This window comes from Ctenopharyngodon idella, chromosome 8 (genome assembly GCF_019924925.1).
Source record: "Ctenopharyngodon idella isolate HZGC_01 chromosome 8, HZGC01, whole genome shotgun sequence".
Taxonomy (NCBI): Eukaryota; Metazoa; Chordata; class Actinopteri; order Cypriniformes; family Xenocyprididae; genus Ctenopharyngodon; species Ctenopharyngodon idella.
Window position 1 is genome coordinate 30,139,407 of NC_067227.1, and position 13,007 is coordinate 30,152,413.

The following is a 13,007-nucleotide window of genomic DNA, read 5'->3' on the forward strand; positions in this document are numbered from 1 at the left end:
GTTGAGCACTGGACATGGATCAACGTATGTTGTGTCCATTCATACAGGTGAGATGCTGAGATTTGATAAATCACATGGTTAAATCACAGCTGTATTTGGTCTTTTCCTCAATGGGGAATCATCTGTGATTGGGAATTAGTTTAAATAAGTTAAAATTTTTTTCTGGCAATGTTGGCCATTTTCAGAATGTCAGCTAGGACTTTATACATAATTATGACTCTTCAAGTTTTAGCATGAATAATTCCATATTAATTATGTTTTTGCTGTAGGTATTTTGGTGTAAACTAAACTTAAACACTGCTTTTATGTCCATTGCAGCTTCACATGTAATATCTGATCAGACTGAACTACGCCTTTTGGAGCAAAGCCCCAGACGCACAGACATCCTCATGCACAAATGGGGCTGTCGTAACGGGACGGTTGGAGAACTGGTGCAGATTCTTGAAGGCTTGCAGTGGTTTCGGCCCCGTGATATCATCCTTGGATGTATGCATGCTTTTTATTTTTTATGTCATTGTATATTGTCATTTGCTTGCTTCTGTTGTCTCTACCACATTTGATGCTCTGACCAGCCAGGTTATCAGGTGGGTATTGTGGTTGTTTTATGAAACTCAGTTGATCATTTTTACTCAGGCACTTTCTTGACAAGTAACATTTCAGTTGTGGAGAACAAACAAGCACAGTGCAACATTTCTGACATTTCTCTGCTGTGATCACACATGCATATTTGTGTTAGTTTCTGTTCTCTGATCACTAGAGATCAGATTACATACAACCAGTTACATTCTCCACTGGCATGAGGTGGTAGGGAGGTGGGGTTGGGGGCAACTAATTAGGCTCATTACTTAAAGGGTTAGTTCACCCAAAAATGAAATTTCTGTCAGTAATTACTCACCCTCATGTCGTTCCAAACCCATAAGACCTTTGTTCATCTTCAGAACACAAATTAAGATATTTGTGATGAAATTTGAGGGTATCTGATCCACACATAGGCAGCAATGTCATTGCACTTTTTGAAGTCCAGAAATGTACTTAAAAATATGGTTAAAACAGTCGACGTGACTGCAGTGGTTTAACCTTAATGTTATGATGTGACGAGAATAATTTTTGTGTGCAAAAACAAAACAAAAATAACAACTTCCTTTAACAATTTGAACCGTTGTCATACGTAGTGAACTCAGTGCAGCCTTCCTTGTTTACGTCCGAATGCCGGCTCATTATTGGCTAGTTCCTGCGTCAGCATCGCATGCATGTGTCGTGCTGCTCACGTGTTCAGCTTCGGCCAATACTGAGTTGGCGTTCGGATGTAAACAAGGAAGCCTGCACTGAGTTCACTACAAATGACAACAGTTAAAATTGTTAAATGAAGTTGTTATTTTTGTTTTGTTTTTGCGCTTCATAACATTAAGGTTAAACCACTGCAGTCACGTTGACTATTTTAACCATGTTTTTAACTACATTTCTGGACGTCAGAAGGTTCAATGACGTTGCTGCCTATGAGTGGATCAGATACACTCGGATTTCATCCAAAATATCTTAATTTGTGTTCTGAAGATGAACGAAGGTCTTACGGGTGTGGAACGACGTGAGGGTGAGTAATCAATGACAAATTCCATTTTTGGGTGAACTAACTAATCTAAACTAATCTTCAGCAGAGTCCAAATTGACCTTATTTGCTTTAAAACACATTTGCAGTCTTATTTTGCCCGATTCATCAGTGCATGTTGTTATTTCAAAGAAAAAAATATTTGTCTCTATAATCTTTCATCAAAATGCAATAACTTGCTCTGCCTCTGAAACTGAACCTAACAATTAATGAATAATAATAATTAATAGTCAGCAGATATGGGTTTTTCAATGGTCGATACTGATGATAAATAGAGATTTTATATATATATATATATATATATATATATATATATTATAATATGTATATGTGTGTGTATGTGTGTATATATATATATATATATATATATATATATATATATATATATATATATATATATAATATAGAGAGAGAGAGAGAATGCAGATATATTTGTTATATTTTTGCTAATTTAATTATAGCAAATGAGATTGAAATGAAGCCATCTTTAACGCCATATTTGCTTTAGGTTCTCTAATTTTTTTTAAAGATTTTGTCCTATTTTTCAGTCTATCTTCAGTAATAATATTAGTGTTATTAACTAAAATGAATATGAAATTATATATGCACACACACACACATATATATATATATATATATATATATTATGACTAAACTAAGATTATGATTTAAAACTAAAATGATTAGTTAAAGAAAACTTAGCATCCATCTGAAATAAGTTTAAGTTGAAATACTAAAACTTAAATAAAAATAGATTAAAGCTAAATAGAAATATAAAAAAAAAAACTAAAAAAAAATGACAAGCACATAAAATGACTAAAACAAACAAACTAAAATGAAAACTGAAAATATAAAAATAACAGCTAATTCAAAATAAATGAATAAATACTATAATAGTACTTAATACTAAAATAACAGTGTATTATAGATGTGTAATTTTAGGGGAAAAAATGTACCAACTGATATGTTTCAGTTTTATAATTTTGTGTTTTGTGCAATTTATTATAGTTGGATAATAAATCCATTAATGTACTTTTGTCTGCATTTCCAAAGGTAGACGTATACCGCAGTCTCGTTTGGAGCGGCGGTCACCTTCACCGGTGCCACCAGCCACGGCATGTCAAACCAGTACAGTCAGCTTTATCAAAGAGTTTCTCCCTGTCCACGGTAATATATTAAACTTTCTGCAGTGCTTGTACCTGACGATATAAAAAATATCATTATGATGGTAAAAAAAATCTGTATTTTTAATATACGGTCATTTTGTTTTTCCAGAAATCAGGCCTCTACCGAAGCCTAGCCCTCCACCACCCGATCTGGACTCCATCAATTCAAGAACCTCAAATATAGCCGAAAAGGTGCTTTATTTGATTTAAAAAATGGAAATGAACCATTAAAAGTACTAATAAAAAAGACTTGATAGGTTTGAGCGTTCACTCTATTTTTATTGTGCTGGAAAGGCATTAGTCAGCATGACTCTTCCTTTAGCCATCATGCTTTTCTTTCCTTTCTTAATCCACTGACACTTTTTCTGTTTGTTCACAGTGCCCATGTAAGAACCAGGTGGATCCCCCGCCTCTTTACTCCACTGCGATGAGTTGGCCGTTTGAAGAAATACAGAGAGGCACATGCAATTTTTCCCCGTGCAAGCAGATTGGAGAAGGAGGTTTCGGGCACGTGTATCAAGCTGTGATGAGAAACACAGAGTTTGCTGTGAAGAAGCTGAAAGAGGTACTAAAACAAACCTCTGTGAGTTTGGTTGTTGTGTTATTGAGTCATTCATTCAGTTTCCTAAACATCCGTCTTTTTTCTTTCACGTGGATGTTCGGAGCAGGACTCTCATTTGGATTGGGATGTCGTGAAGGAAAGTTTCAGAACGGAAGTGGAAAAACTTTCACAGTAAGAGACTGCCTGTCCATCCTCTGCTCTTGTGGCTTATGCTTCCTTCTCTCGTGCTTTAAATCTGTCTTTGCTGATTTGTCTTAAGGCACCCACGCACATTTTGGGCCCAATTCTCCCTTTCCAACAATCCTAGGTAAAGTCTCGATTATCTTGATGGTTCTACAGATTATTTTATCAGATTTTCCTGTTGTGTGATGTGTATTAAGAGTGATTGAATCTGCTTGGAAGAATGTCAGGGCCTCACCAATCTCAAATCATAAATATCCAACATGTTGAACATTTAAGATCAGAAATCCTGTTGTGTAAGGGGGAACCCAGAGGACAAACGCGCACGCACTTTGTAGATTGTCACATGATGGAAGGAAATGATACCCAATCAGAAAGCGAGCTGACGGAAACAACACTTGATCCAAACATTTTTCTGTTTTGTTCCCCGCAAATTTTGTGTAAAAAGCAGTCCAAACACTATTGTCACCATTTCTTCTTGCCCGTTTTGAATCCCCGTTTGACCCCGTGTTCACAGTAGGGACTCTTGTTGTTTATGAATGCAATCTGTTAATGTGTGGTGTGCTGTCTTGGTCACATCGCTGCACTCCACACACTATAGAAATGAAACTGATAAGATTTTAATATTTATCTTTTAGTTTGGGCAAGCCTTTAATCATCTTTTTTTGGTCTGGCTGTGATTCATTTATGTGTTCAACAGAAATGCAGAACGGGACTTACCCGCTTGAAATTTGATTGTTCTTTATGCACTACACCTCTTCATGAGCCAAAAATGAAAGTCTCCTGCCTACCCTCCAAATCTTTTTTGTGGTTAGTTGTCATCCTGTTGTCTCTTAATTGGGTCAGTTTTTTCTGACACATTTTTCAGCCAATGCTTTCAAGCCTTGCTTCTTTCAGCTACTGTAATGCTCTCATTTAATGTTATGTAATACAATCTAAAGCAACACATTTTTTTATTAGGCTCTTACTTATTCCGCAGATACAGGCATCCCAACATAATGGACTTTGTTGGCTACAGTATAGACAGACAAATTTATTGTCTCATATATGTTTATATGCCGAATGGCTCTTTAGAAGACCGACTACGCTGTGAGGTGAGTTACCACATTTGCAAGACAATATAGGCTCTGCTTCATGATTTAGTGTGTTACTTGAAGGCGTAGTTCACTCAAAATGAAAACTCTGTCATCTTTCACTCACCCTCATGCCATACCTGTATATCAAACAGTGAAAGTAAATAGAGACAATGCTGTCGAGGTCAAGAAATTACAAAAAAAGCACCACTAAAAGCTGTTTGTATGACTCGTATTTTAAGTGTTCTGAAGTCATACGATAGAATGTAATTAAAATTTTTATCTGTTGAAAATCATCTCGTCTGTCAATTATGGAAGCTTGTTTCCACCATGAAATAAAAAAGGTAATTGCGACTTTTTATCTCACAATTCTGACTTTTTTTTTTTCTCACAAAATCATGATATAAAGTCAGAATTGTGTGACATAAAGTCAAAATTGTGTGATATAAAGTCAGAATTTCGTGATATAATGTCAGAATTGCGAGTTATATAGTCAGTATTGTGAGATAAAAAGTCAGAATTGCAAGTCATAAAGTCAGTTGCGAGTTATAAAGTCAGAATTGCGAGATATACAGTCAAAATTGTGAGTTATAAAGTATAACAAAATGTTGACTTTATAACTCGTAATTGCGAATTTAAATCTCAGTCAGAGTCAGAATTTTGAGATGCAAACTTGCAATTGCGAGAAAAAACTCAGAATTGTGAGATAAAAAGTTTATTTTTAAAAAAATATCTTCCACACTCGTTGGCAGGCCTGTACATTTAAATATTGTGCATCACAACTTATTGCACAAAGTATATTTCTGCATCTCATCCTTATGCACTTTAATTGTATGGAAATAAGCCCTCAGAACAGTCATTTGGGTTTGGAATACCATGAAGGTGAGTAAATGATGACAGAAGTTTCATTTTATGTGATCTAACCCTTTCAAGGCATGAGTCTGTGTTTTTCATAATGCTTGTTTCTTTCAGGACAGCATCGCCCTCTCTTGGTTACAGCGTGTAAATGTGTTACTGGGCACTGCAAAAGCTATTCAATACCTGCATTCTTGCTCACCTGCACTTATTCATGGAGATATCAAGAGGTGAGTGCAAGAACATGTAAACCACATGAACACTACCATTCAAAAGTTTGGGGTCAGTTTTTTTTTTTTTTTTTTTCTGAAAGAAATTAATACTTTTAGTCAGCAAGGGTGCATTAAATTGATCAAAAGTGACTGTAAAGACATTTACAATGTTACAAAAGGTAAAAAAAAATGCTGTTCTTTTGAACCTTCCATTCATCAAAGTGTCATTGTTTCTACAAAAATATGAAGCAGCGCAACTGTTTTCAACACTAATAATAATTAGAAATGTTTCTTGAGCAGCAAATCAGCATATTAGAATGATTTCTGAAGGATCATGTGACACTGAAGACTGGAGTAATGATGCTGAAAATTCAGCTTTGATCACAGAAATAAATTACATTTTACAATACATTAAAATAGAAAACAGTTATTTAAAATTATAATAAAATGCAGTCTTGGTGAGCATAAGAGATTAAAATGGTAATGTTTAGGCTCTTTGAAGTTGAGATCTTTAGACTTTTTGAATCATCAGTATTTGATATGGATTATCATGAGTGCTTGGAAGTGGAAGCAATGATTGTTCATGAAAATGCAGTAATTGTGGGTTTTATCTAATTGCCAACTGCAACTCCATCATCAACTGCAGCTTCATTTTTCCTTTTTGTTGAATATATTGTTTGCATAAGTCAAATTAATTAAATACATTGCAAATGCCATTTAATGTTGATTTCATGTTTACCATTAGGGTTGCACCAGGCTTCTTTCACAAACCAGTCATCTCTCCTCAGCTCTAACATCCTTTTAGGGGATCACCTGGAGCCCAAGCTGGGGGACTTTGGTTTGGCGCGTTTCTGTCGGAGCCCCAGCAAAACCCCAGGCAAGACGTCCACTGTGGCTCACACTGCAACGGTACGAGGAACTCTCGCATACCTCCCAGAAGAATACCTGAAGGATGGACAGCTAGGTGTGGAGATCGATGTCTACAGCTTTGGAGTGGTGAGATTGATCTTTTAAGACATGCATTGTGAAACAAAACCGCATAAAGGGTTAGTTCACCCAAAAATGAAAATTTTGTCATTAATTACTCACCCTCATGTCATTCTAAACCCGTAGGACTTTCGTTCATCTTCAGGGCAGAAATAAAGGTATTTTTAATGAAATCTGAGAGGTTTCTGTCCCTCCATTGACAGTCTGTGCAACTACCACTTTGTCACTTCAAAAATTAGAGTGATAGAAGTAAAGAGATCGTAAAACTAATCCATATGAATGAAGTGGTTTAGTCCAAATTTTTCTGAAGAGACTTGATCGCTTTATATGATGAGCAGTTTTAATTTTGGCTTTTATTCACATAAACATTGATAAGCGATCATAAACAGAAGCTCAAACAGAACCTGCTTGACAACAAACCTCAAATTTGGACTGAGCTGCTCAGTTCATATGGATCTCATTATGAACTTTTTGAAGCATCAAAGTGGAAATTGTGTGGACTGTCAATTGAGGGACAAAAATCTCTCAGATTTCATTAAAGTATTTTCATTTGTGTTCTGAAGATGAACGAAAGTCTAACGAGTTTGGAACGGCATGAGGAGGAGTAAATGATGACAGTTTTCAGTTTTGGGTGAACTAACTCTTTAATAGCAATAAGTTAATATAACTTCGACAGCCCTAATTGTACTCTAATGTTCACCATTATCCTCATCAACAATATTTTATTACAATAACATTCAAGTGGGCTGGGATCCACAAAAAAGAACCCATTGAGAATTGAAAATGGACTGAGACTCCATCACACCTAATAAGATTTCAGCTCACTTTCAAGGCCAATGTAAACTACTTTTTGGTCCACTTAAATGGGTGTGAGTTGGGTTTTTTAAGGAGGACCCACCCTTTATTATCCTCACTTCCATATTTTGTTGAACTCTTTTATGGTTCATGTTCATAAAGAGATGCTGAAACGTCCTTCGGCCTTACATTTTTGATAAAGTAACACTCCAGTTTCTCTCGTACCGCAGGTCATGCTAGAGGTACTTACTGGACGGCAGGCTCTTGAGGTCGATGGCCAGTCGAAAACTGTTTACTTGGTAAGAAGAGCTGAAGTTAATTTATAGTAACATATGTTAGGGTTAGGGTTAGAACCAGGGTTAAACCTGTTATTTCTCACAGAAAGATCTGGTTAAAGAGGAAGAAGATGATGGGAGAAGCTTCAGCAAAGGGAAGCACTCACGGGAGCTGTCCTATGTTAACGCAGCAGAGAACATCTGCAGGAAACATCTGGATCCACAATTGATGACTAAAGACACATCTACCCCTCATGGATCAATGGAAATTTCTCAAATGGCATGTCGATGTTTAGAACGACGGAGGAAGAAGAGGCCTCCTATGACGGAAGTAGGAGAATCTATTCAAATGCTATTTGTTAAAGGGGTTATGTAATTTGTTCTAAAGAAAAAATACTTTTATTTAGCAAGTTAAATTGAAGTGACAGTAAAGACATTTATAATGTTACAAAAGATTTCTATTTCCAAAAAATGTTCTTGTAAACTTCAAGAATCAACAAAAATATATAAACTAAAAAATATTAAACAGCGCAACTGATAATAATAAAAAACATTGATAATAATAAAAAATAGTTTCTTGATCATCAAATCAGCATATTAGAATGATTTCTGATGGATCATGTGACACTGAAGTAGATCACAGAAATAAATTATATTTTAAAATAGATTGAAATAGAAAACAGTTATTTTAAATAAAATAAAATATTTCACAGTATTACTGTTTTTACTGTATTTCTAATCAAATAAATGCAGCCTTGGTGAGCATAAGAGACTTCTTTAAAAAAATATGAATTAATTATTCCAAACTTTTGAACTTTTTAAATGGAAAGTAGTCATGAAAAACTATTTTAGGACTGTCTGGCTAACAATTAGACATCAGGAAAATAAATAAGATTTTTATAAACCATAACACCCCTTCATAATATTATGTTTTAGTTAAAATTATCAGGCTTATTCTGGCTCTTTTGGTGTTTTTATAGGTGTTTAAAGCACTTCAAGATGTGCATTCAGGGTTGAAGACCTCTGGCAGATCGACCACGGTCAGAATATCTCCTGCATCATCTCATCCATCCACCCCTGAGCCTCTGCGCTCCGACAACAGCTCTCTGGACTCTCTCGCCCATCAGTTCTCCAAACTCCACCCTCAAGAGAACACGTACCCCTGCCTTCAAAAGCCTACCTTTCCCACTTTGAACTCTGTAATGACTCAGTCTAGCTGCTCAGTGTCAGAGTTAAATGCTGAATCATGGGCTTCACAGTCCTCTGGCATGCCATGTGAATCAGATGAGAGTCAAGGCTTTTCTCAATACTTGACAAGTCACTGTAGCAGACCTCAGTCGACATCATGTGGGGCCTGTGGTGTTCAGAGCACTGAAATAAGCAGTTCTTTAGAGGAAAACCCATCACAGTCCAGTCCGAATGGAGGTAGTCTATGTTATTAAAACGGATAGATTAGGAACATCATAAATATTTAAATTAACATTTTTCTGAATGTATGTTATTATATCTTTCTTCTTGTCCCTGTATCATTCTCTGTCTGAATCTTTACAGATTTTTCTGACCAGAAAGCATTTATCAACCCCGTAAGGCAGCGACTGGTCCAGAAAATCGAGCTTTATGAAGAGGGGAGGATTTTAACTTCTGATCTGCTATCATCAGGCAACTCATTATGTAAGTGTGTAAATCAATTGTAAATGGATTCCATAACTGTTACAAACAAATGTTTGGTGGAGACAGTTCTGGGTTCTTCAGGCAACACGAGAAGATGTTTTAAGATGGAATTTCATTCAAGCTGAGCTGATAATGACCCATGTAGTATAGTCATGGATGCTGGTTATCATGATTGCATCTGTTCGAGTAGAATCAGATTGCCCTGTGACTGATGTCACTGATGACACAGCTGGATCATTTCCATAATGACCAACGGAATATACCAAAATTAGCGTCTGGTTTAAGACATGCTTTTTTGGGTGGTAAATAATGGCGCAAATACCAGTAAATTGACTAGCGCAAACCTTAGTAAATCACCTTGCATGATTCATTTAAATATTCTCCAATAAATTTTACGTCTAAAAGGGAAACTCCTACAAACGCATATGCATTAAGGTCAGCCACAAAAATAACGGTGTCCACGCCTTTTCAGCACTAATTTTTCTCTGTGTTTTTAGTAAATCCTGACGGTAGTTTTTTAATTCCAAAATAGGGTTTGCGCTGACGTAAGTTGTCAGAAAATCTGGCCCTAACAGTTTACAGGTGGTAGGCAGTTAAGGTCACAGTTCTAATAACTTAGGACACTAAAGAAACTTTTCTACGGACTCTGAAAAACACCAAAAGAAAGATACCCAGGGTTCCTTATGACCTGTGTGAACATGCCATAGTCCTGCTGCAGGGAGGCTTGAGGACTGCAGATGTGACCAGAGCAATAAACTGCAATGTCCGTAATGTAAGACGCCAAAGACCGTTCTACAGGGAGACAGGAAGGACAGCCGATCGTCCTCGCAGTGCCAAGCCACATGCAACCATGTGTCCCCCCAGACGTGTTTGAGAACTTGCAAGTGTCTTGGAGGAAGAGTGGAGTAACATCTCACAGCAAGAACTGGCAGATCTGGTGCAGTCCAAACAAACCATAAGACTTCTGGAACAATGTCCTTTGGACAGCTGAGACCAAACTGGAGATGTTTGGCCAAAATGCACAGCACCAAGTTAGGTGAAAACTAAACACAGCATGTCAGCACAAACACCTCATATCAACTGTCCATCACGCTGGTGGAAGGGTGATGATTTGGGCTTGTTTTGCAGCCACAGGACCTGGGAACCTCACAGTCACTGAGTCAACCGTTAACTCCTCTCTACACCAAACTGTTCTAGAGTCAAATGTGAGGCAATCTGTCTGAAAATTGGGTCATGCAACAGGACAATGATCCCAAGCACACCAGTAAATCTACAACAGAATGGCTGAAAAAGAAAAGAATGAAGGTGTTGCAATGGCCCAGTCAAAGTCCAGATCTCAACCTGACTGAAATGCTGTGGCCGGACCTTAAGAGAGCTGTGCATAAACAGATGCCCACAAACCTCAAAGAAATGAAGCAACAAATAGTGAACTGAATGTAAAGAATAGTGAGCCAAAATTCCTCCAGAAAGATGAGAGACTGATAATGTCATACAGAAAATGATTCCTTCAACTTATTGCTGCTAAAGGTGGCTCTACAAGCAACTGAATCATAGGGTGTACTCAGTTTGTCACACATGGCGTTTTCATTTTGGCTTTATTATTTTTAAATAAATAATGACAGTGTAATATGAAAATTGTTGTTGTTCATTTGAGGTTGTTTTACCTCATTTTAAGACCAGATGATGGTTTATTATGTCCTGATATGTAAAACCATAAAATCCTAAAGGGTGTGTGTGTGTATGTATGTATGTATGTATGTAAAAAGAAACCATATATGTATGGAGCTAGATATATTTATTAATGTATATTTTTATTAAAGCCACAGATATTTCATCACTATAAGCTACTTTACAATAATTTTCATTAGCATTAATAAACATTATTCAGTGCATAATGGATTTGTTCTCCAGATCTGATTTAAGGCTTCTTGTCTGAAGAACTCAGAAGTGCAGTTTCATGTTGTGACATCCTGATAATAATAATAAAAAAAAAATGGAACAGGATTTAAATATATTTGGTTTTTTTTTGTTATTTTGTAGACCGAGGGATGAACGCTCAAACAAGGGAGCCAGAAGAGAGTGATGAGTTTGCAAGTGAGACATCTGGACCTGCTGCAGTTTAACACTGGATGTTTGGAAGAAAGTGCACAACAGTTGTTAAAATATTATTCAAAATATTCATTAATTTCTTTATGGTACTTTTTTTTACGGTTATGGTAGAAAAAATACCTCCATAAATACCTCGGCCAAAGCTTTTTTGTTTGTTTGATGGTAATAGCAAGTGAAAAGTGGTACAGATAATGAAAGCTCTGAAGTTGTAAACCTGTGAATCTTGACTGACAAGTCAAAGGCAAAGATATAAAAGTGCATAATTTATTGTTATACGCCTGTTATTTTGGCGATCAAATGTCTGTCTGTTGTTTTTGGCTTAGTTTTCAGAGGCATATTGCTTTTAATAGCATAAAGTCAAGTTTATGGATTATGGCCAAAACACTTACATGTATGAGAGTACTATTTAACATTAATGACTAATCTTCTATGGTACTAACTGGTGATTGTTATATAAATTGAACTGAACATTTAGCCCGTGCAATTTTCATTATGCACAATTTATTTTTATTTTTAATTGTCAGCAAAACTACAGCAATACCGAAACAGCTTTATTTGAAACAGTTTTTGTTTCTGTCAGAGGCCTATTTAGCCCGTTGCTTTTTAAAGGTCCGTGTATTTCCCGTTTCTCAAACTGTTCCAAAAAGCTTCTCTTTTTTTTAGTCTTAATTTTGTGATTGGCAGAATCTAAACTGAATTCTTGATTTTGCTTACGTTATTGGTTATTGTATACACACTGACTTGTAAAATGTTTTACTTGAAAAATTGTTCTCAGATGAATCTATTTAATCTGTTCTTTGGAAAGAAAAAGTTTAGGTCATTAATCAAAACACTGGGTTTTTGTCAATGGAATACAACTCCCATGTGTGTTGTTGAGTGTTTTATAAGCATATACTATTTACATGAATCTGATCATTTTTTCATGCAGAGATCATGAATATTAGAGAAATCATCATGTTAGAGTTAAAGGAGAAATGACTGTGTTTACCATAGTTACATGTTAAAAATATTATATATTTTACCTTATTTCTGTATGTAGGCTATATGTTCTATAATGTAAGTTTATATGTCCTAAGGGTTGATTTTTATTAAAACTAACAAATTTCCACCTTTTTATATTTTTATTGTATGAAGATCACAAAACTTGCTAACTTTTTTGTGCCTTAATAATTTATTTTTGTCCCCTTGTCCCAGACCCAAACTTTCAATGTGTCAAAACTATGTTGTTATAGTTTTAAACATGTAATTCTCTAAACATATTGAAATAAACTATTTCATTATTTATGTGAAAATTATTAATATCATATACAGTATATGTAGCTATATGCGTGTGTATGTATTTAGAGATAGATAGATGGATAGATTCTATAAAATTCATTCATGATCTACATTCTAATAATGCTTTGTACTTTATCTGTATTTGACTTTGTTCAAGTAAATATAATAAAAAGATGTGTGAAGAAAACGGACAAATCAAGGTAAATATCACTTGTGAGCATAATATTTTTTATTGCAC

At 35.6% G+C, this 13,007-nt stretch overlaps 1 protein-coding gene across 6 annotated transcripts in view; it reads left to right on the forward strand.

Moving 5' to 3' along the window:
* irak1 (interleukin-1 receptor-associated kinase 1) overlaps positions 1 to 12,773 on the forward strand; it is a 20,636-nt gene extending 7,863 nt beyond the window's left edge. For 2 of the 6 annotated variants that reach the window (XM_051902147.1, XM_051902146.1), the window contains exons 2-14: positions 319 to 486; positions 2,660 to 2,773; positions 2,882 to 2,964; positions 3,152 to 3,337; positions 3,441 to 3,505; positions 4,494 to 4,608; positions 5,560 to 5,672; positions 6,443 to 6,650; positions 7,667 to 7,735; positions 7,818 to 8,042; positions 8,692 to 9,136; positions 9,263 to 9,382; positions 11,423 to 12,773. In XM_051902147.1, the coding sequence (XP_051758107.1) occupies positions 319 to 486; positions 2,660 to 2,773; positions 2,882 to 2,964; positions 3,152 to 3,337; positions 3,441 to 3,505; positions 4,494 to 4,608; positions 5,560 to 5,672; positions 6,443 to 6,650; positions 7,667 to 7,735; positions 7,818 to 8,042; positions 8,692 to 9,136; positions 9,263 to 9,382; positions 11,423 to 11,505 (1,994 nt within the window). In that variant the 3' untranslated portion in view covers positions 11,506 to 12,773. Of the gene's footprint in view, positions 1 to 318; positions 487 to 2,659; positions 2,774 to 2,881; positions 2,965 to 3,151; positions 3,338 to 3,440; positions 3,506 to 3,593; positions 3,642 to 4,214; positions 4,325 to 4,493; positions 4,609 to 5,553; positions 5,673 to 6,399; positions 6,651 to 7,666; positions 7,736 to 7,817; positions 8,043 to 8,691; positions 9,137 to 9,262; positions 9,383 to 11,422 lie in introns of those variants that run through there. The other 4 variants (XM_051902148.1, XM_051902149.1, XM_051902150.1 and 1 more) reach the window with 4 other exon arrangements.
* Positions 12,774 to 13,007: the final 234 nt, after the last annotated feature.